Source organism: Anguilla anguilla, chromosome 1 (assembly GCF_013347855.1).
Source record: "Anguilla anguilla isolate fAngAng1 chromosome 1, fAngAng1.pri, whole genome shotgun sequence".
NCBI classification, from domain to species: domain Eukaryota; kingdom Metazoa; phylum Chordata; class Actinopteri; order Anguilliformes; family Anguillidae; genus Anguilla; species Anguilla anguilla.
In genome coordinates, this window is record NC_049201.1 from 68990080 (window position 1) to 69011789 (window position 21710).

General features: G+C 44.5%; 1 protein-coding gene across 10 annotated transcripts in view; it reads left to right on the top strand.

Moving 5' to 3' along the window:
• Positions 1–21710, top strand: part of LOC118223441 (tropomyosin alpha-3 chain-like) — a 28481-nt gene that overhangs the window by 4042 nt on the left and 2729 nt on the right. The window contains exons 1-9 of one of the 10 annotated variants that reach the window (XM_035410039.1): positions 3733–4520; positions 7743–7876; positions 8606–8723; positions 8813–8883; positions 11520–11595; positions 15325–15387; positions 15470–15539; positions 15703–15781; positions 16726–17319. In XM_035410039.1, the coding sequence (XP_035265930.1) occupies positions 4389–4520; positions 7743–7876; positions 8606–8723; positions 8813–8883; positions 11520–11595; positions 15325–15387; positions 15470–15539; positions 15703–15781; positions 16726–16729 (747 nt within the window). In that variant the 5' untranslated portion in view covers positions 3733–4388 and the 3' untranslated portion in view covers positions 16730–17319. Of the gene's footprint in view, positions 1–3732; positions 4521–7742; positions 7877–8605; positions 8724–8812; positions 8884–10005; positions 10082–11519; positions 11596–15324; positions 15388–15469; positions 15540–15702; positions 15786–16725; positions 18345–21710 lie in introns of those variants that run through there. The other 9 variants (XM_035410012.1, XM_035409997.1, XM_035409977.1 and 6 more) reach the window with 9 other exon arrangements.

The window sequence follows — 21710 nt, forward strand, 5'->3', positions numbered from 1 at the left end:
TGAGGTGATGATATTGCTATTATTACTACTGTCATCATTGCCAGGGATTTCCTCACTTCTTCTACAACCCAAGTGAATTTTGATGATACCAAATTCCACTACGCATATAATCCTGTCAGTTAAGCTATCCATTTTCACAGGCAGGAAAAATAATACAATGTTAATGAATCCTGAGTCACGACAACCAGATTCAGGCATCCTGGGAATGGAAGGCTTCTGTCCTGAGCCAAACGGACAGTGAAATGCCTTTCCTGCAGGCACTTACTTTCTAAACCAAATCTTCTTATTTTAAATGTTTGTGAATCCCAATTCCAGAAATTATTTCATAGATAAAAGTAACATATATAATTCAATAAAAACATCTGTAACCTTCTTGATTTTCAGCATGTTTACGTTTTCATTAATGGAGCAAAATTCTACAATTCCCACAACTAGTGTGTTCTCTCCCTCTGCGTGTTTGTATGTGTGTGTATATGTGTGTGGTGGGGGGGGGGTCTGTGTGCAAGTCATTTTATATACAGCTAATTAGATAGCTAGCTCTAGTCAGTGCTGGATGGTGGATATACGTATTCACTGAAATTTATTGAGAAGATACTATTTTTCATTATTTGACCTTTATTTAACGGTGCAGCTCAACTGAGGCCTCAGTTCTCTTGCACTATCAACCTGGAAAATTAAATGAGTCAGGAACGGAAGGGATTTCTTGTCCAGTCTCGTTGAGGGGTAATGATTACATTTCAAGATACTGGGAACTCGTTTGGGAACTTGACCAGGAAACAAGATGGAACAGCCCTATTCCTTCAGTAAATTCAGTCAGATCTTTAATGACCACCATGAGTCAGGCCCTTTGTTTCATATCTGATCAAAAAGGACAGAATCCTCTATAGCAAAATACCCCCAACTCTGTATTTGAAGGAAGACCTCCCCCTACTGGCCAATCAAAATCACTCCCAGCAGCTGCAAAATGGTTTTCAAAACTTTTCTAATTCAAGTACTAACCACACCCAACCTCACAGATCTTCAGCTTTGCAGTACAAGTTACATGACATGGTATGGTGTGGCAGCTGTATTGCAATGCTGCTAGACCTCAAGCAATGTGACTTAAGTCACTGTGATATGCCAGTCTGAAGTCATTCTTTCTATTTAGGCAGATAGACATGTCCTTAACAATGCTCCTTCGAAAAGGGAAAAACTCAGATATTAATGAGATCACTAGAGGCAGTGAACGAAAAATGGAAACAACAATGTAAATTCACATGACAGGGTGCTGAGCCATCACTATTCTGCAAGAGGAATTTGAATGATAGCAATTGTTGAAAAGAAATCCAATTAAATTACAGTTGGGTGATGGAAGTACAAAACGCTGTCTCAAACGTTGTTCCGAAATATCCCAAAACATTACACTGAGATCTGGCTACTGGAAGGCCTTGGCATATGAGTAATGTCAGTGTAATTTTCCTCAAACCATTGGCTGCCTACTCATGCTCTGTGAACAGAGGTATTGTTGTCTCTGTGCAGGAATTAAGTGCATTAACACAGGGTGAAGATGATCACGCAGTACCATTATGTAATGGCTGACATCTAGCTTGCCTTCTAAGGGCATGATTGCACCCAAACCATACCAGGAAATTGCACCCAACTCCATTTACAAAGCCACCGGAAGCCTGGAGTGCTGTGTTTCCATTTTTCTGTTAACTACTCGTATTTTATTCAGTCAAACTAGCTCAAAGTAGCCTGGCTATTTCTGAATAATACATGTACATTGTTGTTTCTAAATAACTGATATTGAAAAGGCTCCCGTACATGATTGGCCTATTGATCCCAAAGTGTTGTATGCTTTCTGTACGTGGCCATGGGTATATTATGACAATATATGTACATGCACAACAAGCAAAGTCTGTGCCAAGCTCATTTAGTCTGGCCCTTTTAATAGGAATACGTGCAACCATTATTATATGTTCTTTATGTCTTGGCTTAAATGCTAGTGGGTTCTTGAATATTCTGTTGCCATTTTTTAGTTGTATGTTCATTGGAACCACTTTGGCAAATTATATTCCTCAAGAGCACAACAGCATCCCCTGTCAGAAAGGCACAAAATAACTACAGGCCTGGAATCATTCCATCATTTGCTGCCAAAAATGAACCCTAACTACATGATACTGGAGATGAAGACAGGAAGGAATGCAGGAGACGGCCTGGGAAAAACATAGCGTCCTTTGAAGTGAGGTCAACCGGCCAATTTGGCCCAGTGACACCTATGCTTAAGTAATGCTCAGAGCAGTGATGGGGGTGATGGATGTCAGATGAGACCTTAAAACGATGTCCTGACTACGGGTCATTAAAGTTCCCGCATTGCAAAGGAGGGTGTTCCTAGTGCCCTGACCAAATTTGCGGTCTTCAGTCTGGCCCCACAATTATTTCCCAGTTTAGTCTGCTAAATAAATCTTGCCTCACCACTCTAGAAGATGTGTCGGGCAGAGTGAACTCTGCATTAGCCAAGCAGGTGCTGCTCACTGGTGGTGACTAAGAGGTGTGATCCTTGTAGTGCACATGTAACTTCTTCATTCGGGCCAACTTCTCTGCTCTTATCTGAGAGACACCAGTACCAGTCCAGGCTTAGGTATACCTTGGGAGAAATTTAAACTACATTTTCAGAGATTCAAACCCTCTGGTCATTTTGAGGTATAGCCGAATCAATTTTTTACAATTACAATTTCCAGTTTAGTCATTTGATAAATCTTTGAGCTAGTTGGCTCAAAGCTCAAGTCATGAGTCCCTCAACAGGGTTTGGGTGGCTGAATACAAAATTATCTGACCCTTTCAAACAATTAGATTTGTCATTTAAGAATTGATTTATATCACTGCAGTCAACTGTCCAATGGAAAATCCGTTTGCTGGAACAGCAAGATCACATAGTTTGACTATCTGGACATCTGCTGGTCAAATATTGACATTACATGCGATACCTATTCAAGTCGACAACAATACAATCAACCATTAACCCACAGCTACTGGATTCCAAGTCCTGCGGGCCACAGTGTTTGCAGTTATTCGCACCAGTCATGCAGTACACCACCTGATTTCACCAATGAACTTCCTGAACCAAGCAGGTAAAATAATTCGTGAACTGAGGTGGTGAACTACATGGTTGGAGTTAATACCTGCAGACACTGTAGCCTACAGGAAATGGAGATGAGTAGCACTACATTGGTCCATTTCACAGACTTTATGGTGAACACTTGATGAGTGGCAACATAAAATGAGCTTTAATTTTATGGATAGCCATGCACCATAACAATGAAATTGGTTAATTGAGAATTACTGTTGCATATCAACCTTCTATAGGTATCATACGATAGGAGCACAGCTGCCAAACTCCAGGCCTGGAGGGCTGCACTGTCTGCTGGTTTTCGGGGTGTCCTCAGCACCAGTGGTCATAGATTGACGAAAGAATTAATCAGGTTGAAAGGAACCCGCAAAAACCTGCAGACACTGTAACAGATGGTCATTGTGTGTGCCTTTGAGTACAGTGTTCCTGTGCAGTCTGTGTGGATTATTGATTTAGTGTCCTGCAGTGTTATGATAGTTCATAGTATGCTCTGCCATAAATTAAGCAAAAATGGTTGAATTACCGCTTAATGAAAGATCATTTGCACCTGTCTAATGACGCACACGTAGTATGGCGGGAGGAAGTATGTCACTTCCTGCCCAAAACCGGGCGGAGTAAACCGGAAGTTAGCTGAAAGGAGGAAGAAAAGAGAGAGGTGATTGAGCGGTTAAGGGGAGGATTGTAAAATCGCTTCCAATATTTTTTTCCCCAAACGGTTAGCTAAATTTCGAAAATACGTACATTCAGACATTATTTGATACGTATTTCTCAAGTCAATTGCATTTTATTCCGTTAATAAAAATATATATTTTAGTTAGCCTCAACTTCGGTAGCTAACGGGTTAGGCAGTGAGCTAAGATAGCATAGACATTTAGTTATTAGCTATCAAAAAAGTAACCAGAGTTTACACCTCAGTAATTGGGCGGATTGGGGGTTACCCTCAAGAAAGCGAAAGACAACGCATAGATTCCTGGTTTAAGTTAAAGCGAAAGCTAGTTAACTAACGTTAGTTTGCTGGCTTCCCTAAGTGATCTGAAGAGACGAGAGAGGCTCAGATTTTCTAGTTTTGACTCGTTGGCGGGGCGTTGCTGCCTTGTCGGTAAAGCCTACCCTTGAATTGGAAAATTAGATCGCTAGCTAGCTAACTCCGAAAGTGGACAGCAGTTCTGTTATTCCAACACCGATCTTAAATTCCAGCAGTAAAGCTCGATAACATTCCGTTTTGGGTTTGTATATTGCAAGTAATAATTTTCAGCAAAACACCCACAATTAATAGAAAATGGCCGGGGTGAACAGCGTCGAAGCGGTGAAGCGAAAGATTAAAGTTCTGCAGCAACAGGCAGATGAAGCTGAGGAGAGAGCCGAGAATTTGCAGAGACAGGTCGAAGAAGAGAAACGGAAAAGGGAACAGGTAAAAAATAAAATGTATCTTGCTAACCTCACATGTGAGCAACTGTTGAGAGACTGATGTCACTAACGTGACTTTCTGCAAATAGTCTACATTAATATCGATGGCTGGCTACCCCAGTCATCTGCTTACTGGGTTCTGTTTTAAACGAGAAATATTAGTGTGTTAACGTGAATTAAAGTATAATTGCCAGTTTACTCCCAATTTCACGTCATGACTAATTCATTGTCTCGACGTGACACGAGTAGTTGCAAATTTAGATAGTGAGCTTGCTTCTGATTGTAAATCGGATGTTTCTGAGTTTGTTGGCTGGTTAATGACTTAACTTATTTCTTAGTGGTAAATTCATAACCGCTCGCTATCGATAGTTATCTGGCTTGCTGATATTGATGACTAAAGTTACATTTTGTGAGCTAGGTGGTTAGGTGAGCTACTGGTTAGGTATAGCTAGCTAGTGCGCTTTGGAATGTGCCCAGATTTTAGCTAGCTACCTGACTAACGTTAACAGCTTGTGAGCGGCAGCGGACTTAGCTCTGCAATAACGTTTACGCGGTTAATGATTGTCCATATTTAACTTCTTGCGTTTACTTCTTATAGTTGGCTTTCTATATATTGGCCGTGAACGTGAAAAGATTAGCTCGCTCAGTCAGTGGCATTTTCGCTAATGGTATTGTGCAGCATCAACTTGGTATAACGTTAGCGAGCTAGTTGTGAATGAACGGGCTGATAGATACATCGTAATGCAAAAGATAAACCCATTGACTATGTGAGTTACTTATCCCAATTGTAACAAATTGCTAGCTGTACAGGTAGCGAGCTGCATTATTTGAACTAATTTAGTGTAACTTGGCTCATTGGCCTATGTTGGCTAATGCTAATTATGTCATCATAAAATGGCCTAGTTGCTAGCTAACCGCACACTGTGTTAGGCCCATTTGAAGACACTCACTTTTGTATACTCCCAATTCCTTTTCGGAATTCCTAAGGTTTGCTCAACTGTTAGTCGGCAACAATTCGACAAATTCCTTCTCTCAGGGCAGTAACCTGTGCAGAATGCATTGTTACACAACGCAGCGTGCGTCGCTAGGAATGTCTGCCCCAATGTTGGCCCAAAACTATTCGTGGATGTAGGGTTGAGGTATTCGACTTACCTGTGCGCACAGGTGCATGCATCCGCACATACATGTGATTAGCAATAAAACTCCATATGAACTTGTTGATATTTTCATAGGCCTTCTCATTTTTAATAACTGTACTTAGTGATTAGCCTTTATTACTTTACGAGAACCGGAACACTGACATGGACCTATTGCTAAGATCTTTGTCGAGCGGACGCACTAAGTAGTAGATTGTAAAATAGATTTGAACGGCAGTGGCGCTAGCAATTGCACATATAATTGCCTTACAGTGATTAAGTGCATCGTGTGTTTCCACCATATCTAAGGGTGGGTGTTTTACAGGGGCGGGGTATAAAGGAGTTGTAGGTAACTGGGAACTGTCTGGAAAGAGCATCGATAGTAGGTTTAGAAGAAGAAAGTTATGGTGGTAGTTTGGTGTTGGTGGTGTGCTGTTTTTGACAGTGGGTATGTTTGTAGGGAAATAAACTACGCTAAATACGATTTTCTCGCGTAGTACCAAATGCTTAACAACAAATGTAGAGGCCATGTAATTGAATAGATAATGATGTGAGCTGCACTGTGCCCTTTTAAAACGTTTTATTTATTTTTTATATAAAGTGTGCCAACTGCTGGCTGTAGTTTTTGAAAATGGGGCGCTGCCGTTGAGAGACGTTGAGAGAGGCCTGCAGCTCCTGCACAGTCATGCTGTGGTGACACAGGAAATGTCTTAACTGATTGTGGGGACTATTTTGAGTCTTTTTCTGATGCCAGTGAGGAAATGACTGTGAAGATTTTATTCTTGGCATCTCGGTTTAAAATGACTGAGCCAATGGGACCACTCTCTTTCCCCAACCCCCTGCTACTGTTCATCCTCCAGTTTTGTTTCGGGGAGAAAATATAGAGAGCAAAAGATGGTGTCTGAGTCGGTATTTCCCGTTTCTGTTCAGTGACTCGTTGGTGTCTGCTCTTGTGAAAGTATTCGTTAAATGAATGCTTTTTTTTTGGGTAGGGGTTATTGAAACTGCATTTCAATTCTCAGGGTGTGGCGCTTATACACCCACCTGTTCTTACAGTAATGTTACTATTTAACTATATTTATCAGTTTTGCTCTGTTGATCTTTTAATTGTCCAGTGGTTACTAAATAAACACTTATTTGCCAAATGCCATTATATGTAACCCTGTCTGCAGAAGGTACATTGGGGGCTACAAATGTACTCCTTCAAAGGTGTGATGAGTACTGTATACATGGGGGTGAGAGTATGAGATGCAGGGGTGGACAGATTTGCATATTGCTATGGCGATCGCCTGCAAATGAGTGCTGTAGAACTGCGTTGGCGAGAGGACAGTTCATGTCGACCATCATGCGTACACAGACGCTCTCGCACACCAGTGCCATGGCAACCAGGATCAATCCTGCATCCTGAAGTATGTGTTTGAGAGAGTCTGCCTTGACAGTTTGGTTTATTTGCACTGTTATTAATATGTGTTGGCTATGCACATGGCTGCATTCAGGCAGTTTTTACAATGCAGTACCAGTGATCGTTCCGTTATGAGAATGCAGAGTTGGCTTAAATGTTGATTGTGTGATTCCGCACTTGTCAGTCTATAGCCTGCCTTTTCACTGCAGTATTTGTTCGTCCCTCGTCTTTCTCTTGCCAAAGCTTGCATTTTTTGTCCTCCTCTGACACACATTCTCTCCTCTCCGGAGGCGTGTGGAGGAGATGGAATGAGGCAGCTCCATCCAGCGTACTAAAACATTCATACAGTCCCCCCGCTCTGTAATGAGCCCACTGCATTTCCTTCCTCCTGTCGAGTACTGCAGGGAACCCGGCTTTACTGACTCAGTCAGGAACAGCCGCATCGGTGGCCTTGAATTAGGGCCAGTCCGGGTCTGGGAGTGCGCTGGCCTGCCCTGCAGCGCACCTTCACGTCGTTAGCGTGAGCGCGTGTACGGGGCCGAATGTGATGTATGCGTTTTGACTGGCGGTGGAAGGCCCCGCCCCCACTCTCTCCCACGCGCTGTCCTCCAGCTCAGTGGAGTGCTTTTGCAGCGTGCTGTCCTCCAGTGCTCTTACCCCCCCGTCTCCCCCTGTGCCTCCCCCGCAGGCCGAGGCAGAGGTGGCCTCCCTGAACAGGCGTATCCAGCTGGTGGAGGAGGAGCTGGACCGGGCCCAGGAGAGGCTGGCCACGGCGCTGCAGAAGCTGGAGGAGGCGGAGAAGGCCGCGGACGAGAGCGAGAGGTGAGCGCGGTGCGCCCTGCTGACCGGCTGGCTGATGGGCGTGGCCCCCCAAGCGACCTCACGCTGGGTCCTCCTCTCTGGTCAGGCAGAGCCTCCTCTCCACAATAGGGGAGCGGCTGCACCTCCAGGCTGTCTTTGTGTCTCCTCAGAATCCACTCTAGAATCCTCTCAGAGTTGAATAATGATTCGCATTTAAAGATCTAAGAAATCAAGACTTAATATGTACTGTTTGGTGTTCGTTAGGAACCTGGCAGAGTTCCTGTCCAAAGGTATTTGAGTATGTTGCAAGATTTCATTAGAACTCATGAAATTGTGTTGTACTGGCGAGGTGTGTAGCACAGTCCATAGGGCCACCAGCTCACAGGCATTGGTTGGGGGTTCAATCCTCCATCATTGAATGTTCTGTGCTGTGACCCCAACTCTGTCTGTTACCTTCTCTGCTTTCCTCCTGTCTGAATAAAGTAAAAATGCAAAAGTAGGGCAGACTACCTGCTCCCTGTTAAAAATAAAAGAATTGTGCTGTCCACTGAACCAGAATTTTGTGCTGTCTGGAACAGAGGCAAACTCATAGCCAGGGTCACATTTAACAGTCTGGCTTTCAGTTTATCCAGAACTTACTCTGAGCCAAATGTATGGCCCTGCAGTGATTGATTATATTGTTATTGGGTGGTGGAGGCAGACGGTGAGGCTTGTTTGACCGCCCATTTCCCTCTTAACGCACGCACACAGAGGCATGAAGGTGATTGAGAACAGGGCCCTGAAGGATGAGGAGAAAATGGAGATGCAGGAGATCCAGCTTAAGGAGGCCAAGCACATCGCTGAGGAGGCCGACCGCAAGTACGAGGAGGTGAGCTCTCCGTGCCGGCCCGGGAAAGGCTGTTCTCCTCCCCCCTGCCCCGCTACCGCTAGCAACACCTCTCTGTATCCCTGGTGCAGGTGGCCCGGAAGCTGGTGATCATCGAGGGAGACCTGGAGCGCACGGAGGAGAGGGCAGAGCTGGCGGAGGCGTGAGTCGCATTCCGGTCGACGCCCACACACCGCGCTCGCGCGTCTCCCGGGAGCGTTCTCGCCGACTGCAGAAGCACACACTCGTACGCCTACGCCGTTGAGCAAATGCACGCTCTCCGCTGTGCTCAGTGCCTGCTGTATGTGCTGAGCTACAGCCAGAGGGGGACCTGAACACACGGGAGATCGACACGCACGCACGCAAGTGCGCTCACTGCTTCGGTGCTTCGTGCGAGTGGGAAGTCTTGGAACAGCGCCTCACGCATAGATACACCCTCACAGGCACATGCGAGCGGAGTCCTATTCCACAGTCACACCGCTAACTGCTTCTGACACACCGAATCATTTTCTCAGAGTGATGCAGTGATGCGTAGGCATGCTCACCCATCCTCATTATTAGTAATGCTCTTGAGACCCCGCGACTGCACGTCAGGGTTTACCCACTACAGGTACCACAGAGCTTGTTTTCAGGCCTAGAGCACTTATGCTCCAGTGTTCTGACCTGTCCACATGGTGCTGTGGGGTCAGGTTTATGTGAAGACAGGCATTGGGCTGCTTTCCCTGTTTGCATGCAACTCCTGCATTCCTGATGCATGAAAACTAGTGCAAGCCCACTTCTATGGTAGTGTGTCCTTTAGCCTAAGCTGTCATCAGTTAATTGCAGATCTGCTTAATCAGCGTTGAAATTGCTTAATTGTCTGGTGTCAAAGAGATTACTGTGCGTTGGTTTAATTTGAGCCGCTTACTGTTGATTGCTTGTGGTTGCATTCAGGGCCAACGCTATTTTACAGGCTTGTCTTTACCTGCTTTAAAGAGAGAGCATTGTGTTTCAGTCAACCTGTTTTAGAGGAAATGACGAAACCAACGTAAGGCTTTAGTACAAAATAAAATGCAACTGAAAAATCTTGCTAGGAAGGAAGATGGCATAAAAGTGGGAATGCCATAATGCCATGTCATAACATTATGAAACTGTCCTCCCCTTCTATCTGTTCCATGTCTTTGCATGTTTTTTAATTTAATTTAATTACATTTTTTCCTGGATTCACCCAAACCTCATACATGGCCCTCTCCCCATTCCTCTCTGCATGCGCTTCTGTGTCATGTGCCCCTCCCCCAACTAACAGCAAAGCCCGGATGTTGGAGGAACAGCTGAGGGGTTACGACCAATCCCTGAAGAGTCTGCAGGCCTCAGAGGACAAGGTACCCCCCCTCCCCCCTCCTCCACCCCCAAGTCCGTGTTCCTTCTCACGGGCGACTCTGCTCAGGACGAGGCTCCGCTCGGACTCTCCGTGGTGCTTTAGCCCCGTTCTCACTGCTCTAGTGCCTGCAGCGACGTGTAGGACGAGAGCAAGGCCCTACTGAGCCATACTAAGAGAGTAAGGCACCCCTGAGATGTAAAGTGCGGTAAAGGGAGCATGAAGCGCGTCTGTCGCATGAGCACGGATAAGAAGCTTACTCCTCTACACCTGGCAGGGGTTAGAACCGTGTTCAGTTGAAGGAGGGAACGCCCAGGGATATTTCATTACAAACCACTTCCTCTATTTTGACAGATTGTGTGTGTGTGTGCGCGCGTCTGTGTGCGTGTCTGTGTGTGCGTGCGTGTGTGTGTGTGTGCGTGTGCGTCTGTGTGTGTGTGTGTGTGTGTGTGTGTGTGTGTGTGTGTGTGTGCGCTTATGTCCGCTGAACCCGTGCAGACCGCTGCTTGCACAAGGATACCAGGAGTCCGGTGAATCTTGCCCCCTCCAGCCCCCTTTGAGGATTTAGGAGTTTGACTCTGAAAACCCAGAGCCCCTCTGTAGGCTTGGCTGCTTCACTTTCATAGTAATCTGCTGCTTGTTCCCCTCGCTCTCCACACTCTCTCCCTCCCTCTCTCTCCCCTCCTCTCTTCCTTTAAAACACTTTAAAACTTCATACCTCCTGCATGAGTTAACCGGCATTTCTGCCTTCTCTCAGAAATGCACAATTTAACACTTACCACGTAGCTTATGTGTGAAAGCAGAGTCTGCGACCACGTTCTTATCCCCAGTCTCCGGTTCTTCCCAGCATCTCGTTCTCATTTTCATCCATGATTTTAATTTCAAACTCCTGATTTCCTGCTCCCAGACGTGCCCGTGTGCTTCCCGTCCTTCATATTTATTCTATGTTCCCAAGTTCTGCACCCGTAGTCCGCTCCGATCAGCACTTCATTTGGATCATGCTCATCTCTTACACTAAAATACAAATTATGTTGATTTTAAATGCAATACAGATTCCAGTAATGTTGCATTTGCTTGATATTTGTTTTGAGGAGGCTGACAGTAGTAGCCTTTGAGTTCCATATATTTTCTTTTTCTTTAGTGATTGACAGGGGTTAAATTCATGCCTTTCTCTCCTGTTTTTTCTCGTTGTAAATCTCTCCCGTCTCTTTTGTCTCCGACCCCCCTCCAACCCCCTTCTCCCCCACCCTTCTCTTGGTCACCATTCAATTTTGCTCTCCCCTTGTCTTTCTTCCTCTCTTCTTCCCCATTTTATCATTTCTTCTGACATTCCCCCTTTCTCCTATTTTCACTCCTCCCCCTCTCCCATCACTCCCTCTCCCCAACATCGCACCCCCTTTCCTCGCAAAAAAAACAAAACCAAACTAAAACGTAAACTGCAGCAAATGTGCCGAATTGGAGGACGAGCTGAAAAATGTCACCAATAACTTAAAATCCCTGGAGGCTCGAGCTGAAAAGGTAGGAAGGAGCGAGGTGTGCGTGTGCATGCATGTGCGCCCGGGCGCTACGTCTCAGACCATCAGTTCCAGGCCTAGAGATAAATCTTTGCCTTGATAGATTTCGCAAACTTCCGTTTGGTGCTCCGTCCTATTACAAATCCTCTGAGTCCAGCTAGCATTTGTAAAGAGACTTGAGCCCTGTTTTCTATCACCAGGCCTGCATTACAGGCTGTGTTCATTAATAGTGAATCAGATTAGCAGGGTGTGTCTTGTCCTTGTCAGTTCCCCTAAGCACCCTGCTAAGCACACTCATTGGCTGTTATCAGATACATTGTGCCACATAAGATTGGGTGCTGAGGATGACTGGAGATCAGCCCATAGTTCCTTTCAGTACCAAGTGAAGGATTTCTGTCCCTCCAGTATGACAATTATTCAAATATAATAGTTTTAGCTTGCTCTCACTTTGTTGAAAGTGGACTCATCAGAACACTGCACATGTTCAGTGCATGCATTTCTTTCATGTGGATTATTATTATTTTGTTTAGCTTTACTTCAGTATTTTTTCCCTTGATCTTATACTGTGAAATATGTACTTTTCTCATCTGTTATTTTGTTAATTTTGATAATCCATCTTTCACAACTGTTAAATGTGACTATTGTATTTGCTATTGAGTGCATTGCGTTAAGCGTAGAATGCAGTTATTTGTGGGATAGTTTATTTTATTTGTTTTAAATGTGGCCTTTTTACATACCCCAAAAAATGGTAATTGTCAAAACCACATTGCGAGATTATTTATGACTGCTGAGCTGGATGATGTAGTGTGGCTGTCTGGTCTCCTTTGGGATTCTGTGGTGATGATGACACAATTGGCTGATCATTCCTTCAGAGCCGTTTGGACTGTATGCTTAGTTGAGACTTGCTGCTGACGCAGTAAGACGGGCTCAGTAAAATGTATATTGACAAATAAGCCCTATTTATAATTAATGCAGGAAATGAAAGAACAAGAAGGTTGGGAACATGGTGGATCAGCCCATATAGACTTGATTCACTGTAGACAAGAGTGCATCTAACTCTGACAGGCCTCCTAATGAACAATTAAAAAAAAAATAAAAATAAAAAAATTAAATTAATAGGACTGTTAAATACGAGTACTATTTTTCAGTATTCAGACTGAAAATGGTCTTTCACTATGTTTTTCTGTTATGGATAGCTGGCTAGCCATGCTTCAAATTTGTCATAGAAGAACCTTAGCTAAACTGTCTTCATTCAGTTGAGCGCCTACCTGATGACGCTTCCTAAATTGAATGAATATGGTACGTGCCAGCACCACACTGCTTAGCTAGCTCAGTGTTGGTGTAACTGATGTATTTGATGTAAATGACAGATAGTCTGCTGCTCATCTAGAACTGCTGACAGGGTGCTGGATGAGGCTCATCATTTGTTTATTCTATTTTTTTCCCCTAAATTTGAATTCACTTTTGAGTGAAGCTGCTGAAGGGCCCGTATATTCTTGAATGTTCTTACAGGCTGCCACGTGTTCATTTGCACATGTAAAAAGTTAGAAGTGAAATTTCATTTTGATACAGCACTTTTTATAATGGGACATAATGAGTTTTGGCATATTTTTCATTTCACATGCGTACGATTTCAACTTTCCACTGCAGTCAAATTAGAAACTAAATATTTTAAAAGTAGTAATGCATCTCCATATCCAAGCACAATACTAAGTATTGTGATGTGGTTTTTTGCGATACACTTATCGCATTGTGGCCCAAGTTCCGCAGTAATATCGTACCGTGAGGTCCCTGCTGGCTCCCACCCCTACCGGTCACAGCTTTGAGAGCCTCTTTTCCCGCTAACATGGCCATGCTGACCAGAGCCATTTGCTGCAACCTTGCTGGGCATTGCTGACAGAGCCTGGTTGGTTTTACCGTTATTGTGCGCGATCAATAATTCGTCAATCAAATATTAATGGAACAGACTGGGCCTACGCTGTCTTGGACTCTTCTGCAGTAGAAGAGAGGTTTTCAGGCTCCCCATGCCTTCTGTTGAAAAATTAGACTTGGCATAACCATTGGTTGCTATGCCTATTTGTAGAACCTCTGTGGTATTGGTCCTTTTCTGCTGGTGAACCATGCCAGCAGCTCGTCTGTGACGTAGAGTGGACGTGGTTCTCGTCTAATAGAAATAACGAGAGTCTTTGTCATATTCACTGTAAAAAAAAATTTTTTTAAACATTACAAAAGGGATATGATGGTAATTGACTGGAGAATCTCTGGTCTAGATCTATCCACAGCCTTTTAAAAAAACTGGTAAATCCTGAAGAATCAGCCAGAAGAAGTATGTAGGTCAGCGTCACACATCGCTAAGGAGACCAAAAGAGCTGTCCTGTCATTAGTCATCGCTGATGTGATTCTACAGACTTTAGAAGCTCAGCGTTGAATTGGCATGGCAACCGGCAGTCCAACCTGTTGGTCTACCAGTGCATAGTTGGGCTGTTTTCACCGCCGCACGTCGGGACAGCGTGGCGGCGAGACCCCAGGGGGGATTGTAGGCTTGTGCAGCACGGGGGCCGCCACACACAGCTGGCCTCGCGTGGCCACACCCCTCGCTCGCACAGCTGCAGGAATGTTGGCCCACGCCCCCGAGTGACGGCACTGGGTTCAACAACAGCGCCACTCATCCGCGAAGAGAGAGGGCCTGTACAGCCGTGTCTGCTGCCTCCCTCGCCCCCTCCTGTGTGATCGCAGAGCTCTGAACCACACCAACGGGCTCTTCTGGAACTTTCTCTGGAGTGTCAGAGTGTGTAATCCAGGAACATATGTCACCTTATGTAGGTGTCTGACATTTGGCTCTGTTGGGGTAAACACATTTCTGGCCTTAACAAGTATGCTTGTTGATCTGTTAACTGGTGTGAAGATTAATGTCTACAATTGGCTGTTTTAGTTGGCCGCTCAATGTTTGTTTACACATCATGTGTGTTTGTTGCTGAATGGCAGTGCTTGGTCACAGGAAGAAAGCCATTTCTTAGCCATTTCCACAGCAGTCACATTCTGAGCTTTTGGTGTTGCAGTGTGTTTAACCTTCACTGCTGCTCTGATCCGGAACATTATGAAAAATACGAGGTAAAATTACCGTTTATGCTGTGGGGCTATGGATACATTAAATGGCAGGTTGAGGTTTAAAAAGCAAATTGGAAATGCGGAACAGGGTCTATTTGTGAGTTGAATGTAGGTGTTTGTACCAGAATATACTGCCTTCCAGTTGCTCGGTCTCTTCTCCTTTTGTTTTTATTCAAATGGGAAAAGGTGGTTCTGAGCGGAACTAGGGCATCCCTCTCAAAGGTCTGGTTTTCTGTTCCTCATCTCCACATTCAGGTTTTGTTCCAGTTTTCCACCCAGTATGTCTTGGAGCTATGAGCACATGAATATTCAAATGTTGGATCTGTAAAGCCTGGAGAGAGTAGTCAGTCTTCCATAGTCAGGGACTGATATGCACTGGGCTAGACTGCAGCTGCTGTTAAATCTGACCTGGGTGCTCTATGAACACCCATCTGACGAGCTCTGTTGGGGCCACAAAAAAGTTGGTCCTTTTGGTGTTTGAATTGTACAGTCCTTGCTTTACATTCTGTGTATGTTCTCTGTCACACTTGTCTGTGCTGCAGAATTCAGACCTGACCATGGTCTGGTCTGACTGATGGTCATGAACCAAGGGGTTCTCTGATTGCCCTCCTTTCTGTCTCTACAGTACTCTCAGAAGGAAGACAAGTATGAAGAAGAGATCAAAATCCTGACCGACAAACTCAAAGAGGTGGGCCTCCATTCCTCATTTGGGCCTGCTGACGTCGTCGGTCGGTGCTGTGGGTGCTAATGTGTGACTGCTGTTCCTCTAGGCGGAGACCCGTGCTGAGTTTGCCGAGAGGTCAGTGGCAAAGCTGGAGAAGACCATCGACGACCTGGAAGGTAGGGCCATTTTTCCACCCTCTTTACCCTTAATTCTTCCCCTGCCTTTTTTCCACCATCTCTCTGGGGTTTTTTATTTTTTATTTTTGCATCTTCTCCCCACCTTTCTCTCGTTCTCCCTCCCTCACCTCTCTCTCTCGTTCTGCCTCCTGCGTGCCCACAGATGAGCTGTATGCCCAGAAACTGAAGTACAAGGCCATTAGTGAAGAACTGGACCATGCCCTCAATGACATGACCTCCATGTAATTTCATTCTCTTGATTAGACGTGTTGCCTGCGTTTGCTGTGAGCTGGCGAGGGAGTGGTCTGTGTGACATGATTGCACTAACTTGCACACACCTTCAAGCCTTGATTTTGTTGTTGTCCACACAGAGAGAATGATGTCATTTTGTACACATCCAGATTAAATTTGCTGGGTAACACAATGTGTGTATGCCTATACGTACCCCTTTCATGTACATAAATGTTGAGTTGCATAGTCAAGGGTAGTATTTATTCTGATAACAAAGCCCAGATCTCCATGTGCCTGTCTGCCATTGGACTGTACTGAAGTCTATAATTACACACACACGCACACCAGGATATCGATGAGCAAATTGCAACGGAAGACAGATCTCTCCTGGAGACCTCGAGCTTCCTCTTTATCTCTGCACTAACTTCTCCAAAGTAACTGCCACTAGCTGTAGCCATGGTAACGGCACAACAGAGATAAACACAGATCCTCACATATAGATAGGACCAGTTAGCTGGTTGAGGAACAGAGAAACCGTATGTAGATGCAGACTGGGGAACATGTCCACCCGTTAACAACCACACGGCTGCACAGTTTTGAGTAAGAGCACATGAATACTGTTATTTTTAGGTGGGGTGTGAGTTGTAAGTACAGATATCAGTGCCCACACATTTTAGCCAGGCACCAGGTGGTCTTTAACATTTAATGGCTCAGCACAGCATTTTTACATCTATCGGAAAGGTTTGATAAACCACTTCATAAATATAATGCACTTAAGCAAAATCCTGCACGACAGAGGGCTTATGTTTTGCTGTGGAGTCATTGGTGCATGGACTGAGGTCTGCTGTGGGTTTACTCCCTTTAATCCCTAATAATAATAATAACCTCTGTTATTATTATTTGATGAGCTGAGCAGCCATGTTAAAAGCCTATTGCTCCACCTTCTCTATTGCAGATAACGGTGGGACTCTTGTGTATCGTGAGGCCCTTGTGTGCTCTGACTGCTTGTGGGCTTGCAAATTCTGGTCCACACCAACGTCCATCTCGGTTGTTTTGCCTCTCTTAAGCTGCTCTCTTTTTCCTTACTGTCTCCAGTTCATTACTTTCCCTCCTTGTGCCTGTCCTTTTCGCCTCTTCTCTTCCCCCTTGTCTGTTCTATCTCTTGTTCATGTGCTCCTTTTTCCACTCTGTCCCTCCCTCCCTCCTGTGTGTGGCTCAGTAGCAGCTGACTGGCTGTGTTACTGGGTTACTGCCTTGTCTTTGTTCCACACGTCTGCGCTGTTCTCTGTTGCACTGCTCTCGGTTCACTCTGTGCCTGTGACACTCTGTACAGTTCAATGAAGGAATGAAAAAACAAAAATCAAAGACTTTTGCCATCACTGTGTTCACTGTCTGGATGATACTTTGCACTTGAGCATGAATCATGTCACCTGCATCACCTTAGATGATTGGCTTTGCTATTTGCAGGCAAAACGTACGTGTTTCAAGAACCGTGACACTGGGCACAAAATACTATGCAGATAGTCTGTACAATGTTGCCACTTATCATCATTAAAAATCATGTACAATGCCTACACGAATACAGCTGCTGAGCAAAATGCAGTCACTCTCCCACTCTCCACACCCAAGAGGTACAAGTAAATGTGTGGTCACAGTTAGGTCTCACAGAATAAAAAAAAAAAAAAAAAAAAAACATTTTTTGCCCATTTTTGAAGTTGGAGCCATGCATTCACATTTCCATAATCCATGTACCCAAAATCACCTCAACAATTTTGATGAATGATGCTGTCTAGATGTACATTAAACCATACTCACATCAGTTGATCAGAACCACACATGCTCTGTCTTGACTCAGCTGACTGATGTGCGTGTGCAGTATCAAAGAAGACTCCCTGATACATGAAGACCTCCAGAAAGACTGGTGCTGTCATTCCATTTGCCACAGTATTTAACACACCTGCTTCCTTTAATCTGGCTTTTCCCCTTGCACAGATACAAATTCACTAGTGTACTTTGAAATTCTGTGTTCCATCTGGTTTTGGACACACACTACAAGTCCAAGCGACTTGAGTTTTCCCCAGACCTTACCAAGTCCTAAAAGAGTTCAAGTGAATGACTGCTGGTTACATTTCTTCACATGAAATTCAATCCAGATCAGACATGCATTTGCCTTGCTTCTGAAGAATATTCATTACCATTTGACGTATAAACACCAAGGTTCATCCATGCAGAGACAGGACTTTGAGTGGTAGAGCAGTGACTTGCTTGCGAGTAGTGTTGGGTGCCACCATGTGGTGACATCGTTCTAGTGGTGATATCTGGTGTGCCTCTCCTGCAGCAGGTAGCAGAACATTTAAATTTTGGGTCTTTGTTAGCACTAGCTTGCACCCCTACGCTTATTCAAATTGAATAATGCAGTATGAATTTGTTAAGTGTTTCATTTTTAAAATGCGGTGTTCAAATGTTTTGTGCGTGTTCTGAAAAAAGATCCTGAAGCCACATTTCAGATGTGTTGAATTTAGTTCATTTGCTTAATATATGGCTTGGGCCGTTAAACCTGGCATAGCCAAAATACCAAAGTACAGCTATTTAGTGTACTATTCAAAATACAACTATAGCATGACACAGAGAGGGTTCATAAAGTCTGTTGGATTTAATGCTTCAAGTTGGATTGGTTTGCAGACATTTAAACCCTGAGACGTTGTAATTCCTGAAACCCAGTTCGGTATTTTTGCGGCCTGTAGCGAATGGCTTTAATGGATTTCCAATTTATAGCATGTTTCAGCCACAGAAAGCTGTTTTCTTCTGTCAGCATAACTCAGTTTATGGTACCCAACCAGTTCTCCCAATTCACCCGCGCCTTTCAGACCAGCGTGAAAGCAAGTGAAGACAGCTCAGATCCTTTTTACATCAAGCCTAGCTGAAAAGGACATTACTCACAGCCTTAAAATGGCTCCTGAATGACTTGCAGTATGAAACATTTTATTTATTATCTGTGAAATGCCTGGTATTTTGACTTGACTTGCAGTTTGTCATACCATTTATTTCATTTAGAAATCATTAACATTTTCTGCAGCTTGTGGTATTCATCTAGATTTGCACTGATTAATCACCTCAAACTTAGTTGTGGTTTAGCCAGGTATTTTCAGTGATTTGAGGTCCCAAGCTTATTGCACTTATTCCGTCCTACTGTAGACAATGCTGTCAGTGGTTTATTCCCATAATATGAGCAATTTATTTTCAGCTGCTGAAATTTCGGATGTGCTTCTGGTGTTTTCAGGTACAACTTAAAACCACATAATTGGTCTTCCCAGTGGTGATCATGGAATGAGTTACCATCTGGTCCCATTAATACATCCTTGGCCTTGTACTTTCAATTGAAGCTGGTTGTTGTATTCAGCTCTGTTTAGGGTGGAATCACCTGTTGCTTGTACTGCACAGCCCATAATGTACAATTTTACTTGCCTGTGATGCACACAACCTCACCAGCAGGTGGAAGCGGTTACCATAAATGACCAGGACACCCATCATATATAGTTGTATTTTGAAATGCTAGGAAACTTGTTTCCATTTGTTGTGTTTCCATTGAGTTGCTATATGGATTGTCTCGTAAAGGTACTGGGCAGCAGTGTTTGGATTAACTCCATGGTCATTATTGAATGCGAATCTTCGCGTTTGGGACTGTAGCTGGTTGCCCAGGAGGGCAGTGCATAATTGGGTGTAGCATCCAAGGGACGAGGGTACCGTCAGTGGTACAGTGCTAGTTTCATTACACACCGGTTTCCCGGTAGGGTTGGGTTTTCATGAAGTGTACTGTACTCATCTCTGATACGCTAACAGCACACCTCAGCTAGTCGGCTGCAGAGTTATTGGGATGGGAAACTAGCTGGCAGTAGACACTTCAGAAATGGCTATCCTACAAATACCATTAGACATTACAGATTTGGAGAAAAAAAATTAATGTTTGGAAATGACAAATAAAAACACAGCAAAGTGCAGAGCTGCTAGCTACATTGACATACATTTCCCAGTAGTGAAATTGCATCCTCCTAAAATACAAAATGAAATTTTGATGAATTCATGTACCCTTGTAATTCTTGAAGGGTGCTAGCTAACATAAGGCAAGTATTTTATGAATTATTGCATATTTTATATAGGCAAATTGCATAATACATTTTGGCATAATCCAAGTCAAAACTAGACACACCAGTGATTTGTTGGAATAGAAGTTCTTACAAGTGGGAGTAATTGCATCACAGATGTTGGTTGCAGAAAACCACTGGAGTTGCAAATGTGACTCGTATCAATGATTTTGGTCATCATGGTTTTATGTAATTCTAAAAAGATGGAATTTGTCCAAAATAAGTGAACCTGAATTAACTTAACGCCCATGATTTATTCTTGTATGCCTGTAGGAGGGGCATGACAGAAGTTTTTGTAAACTCATGCATGTAATTTCCAAGCAACTATTATACACTACATTTCCAGAAGTATTTGGACACCTGAACATCACACCCATATGTACTTGTTGAACATCTCATTCCAAAACTATGGGGATTAATATGGAGTTGATCCCCCCTTTGCTCCTGTAACAGCCTCCGCTCTTCTGGGAAGGCTTTCCAGTAGATTTTGGAACATGGCTGTCGGGATTCGCATCCATTCAGGCACAACAGCATTTGTGAGGTTGGGCACTGATGTTGGACGTAAGGCCTGGCTTGCGGTCGGCGTTCCTATTCATCCCAAAGGTGTTTTATGGGGTAGAGGTCAGGGCTCTGCAGGCCAGTCAAGTTGTACCCCACCAAACTCAGCAAACCATTTCTTTATGTGGCGACATGGCTCAGGAGCTAAGCGGTTGTCTGGCAGTCGAAGGGTTGCCGGTTCGATCCCCGTCCTGGGTATGTCGAGGTGTCCCTGAGCAAGACACCTGACCCCTAACTGCTCTGGTGAATGAGAGGCATCAATTGTAAAGCGCTTTGGATAAAAGCGCTATATAAATGCAGTCCATTTACCATTTATGGACCTTGGTTTGTGCATGGGGGGCATTGTCTTGCTGAAATGGGTAATGGCCTTCCCATTACATTACATTACATTACAGGCATTTGGCGGACGCTCTTATCCAGAGCGACGTACAACAAAGTGTATAACCATAACCAGGAACAAGTATGACGAAACCCTAGAGAGAAGTACCGGTCCAAGTGCAGGGAACAACCGCATAGTTCAACTTGGACCCTGATGGTTAAACTGATTAACACTAACAACGAGAACGGCAACAACGCAATCTATGGAAAAAATACAAGTAGTCGTTAAGACAGTTAATGCACCTAAGTCACCTACGAAACAGCTGCCTAGTTACAACCCTAAGTTTAGTCATTTACAGGGGGGAAGGGAGGGATGGGGAGAGGTGCAGCCTGAAGAGGTGAGTCTTCAGTCGTCGTTTGAAATGGGTCAGTGTCTCAGCTGTTCTGACCTCCACAGGGAGGTCATTCCACCATCGTGGGGCCAGAACAGACAGGAGACGTGTTCTGGAAGTGCAGGTGCGAAGAGGGGGAGGTGCTAGGCGTCCTGAGGTAGCAGAACGGAGGGATCTGGCTGGCATGTAGGGTTTGAATATCTTGTGGAGGTATGCTGGGGCTGATCCCTTGACTGCCTGGTATGCTAGGACCAATGTTTTGAATTTGATGCGAGCTATAACAGGCAGCCAGTGGAGGGTAGTGAGCAGGGGAGTTACGTGGGAGTGTCTGGGGAGGTTGAAGACCAGACGAGCCGCAGCATTCTGAATGAGTTGCAGGGGTCTGGTGGCAGATGCCGGTAGTCCAGCCAGAAGTGAGTTGCAGTAGTCCAGGCGGGATAGAACCATTGCTTGGACCAGGAGCTGGGTTGAGTAGGTGGTGAGAAAGGGGCGGATTCTGCGGATGTTGTACAGGAAAAATCTGCATGCCC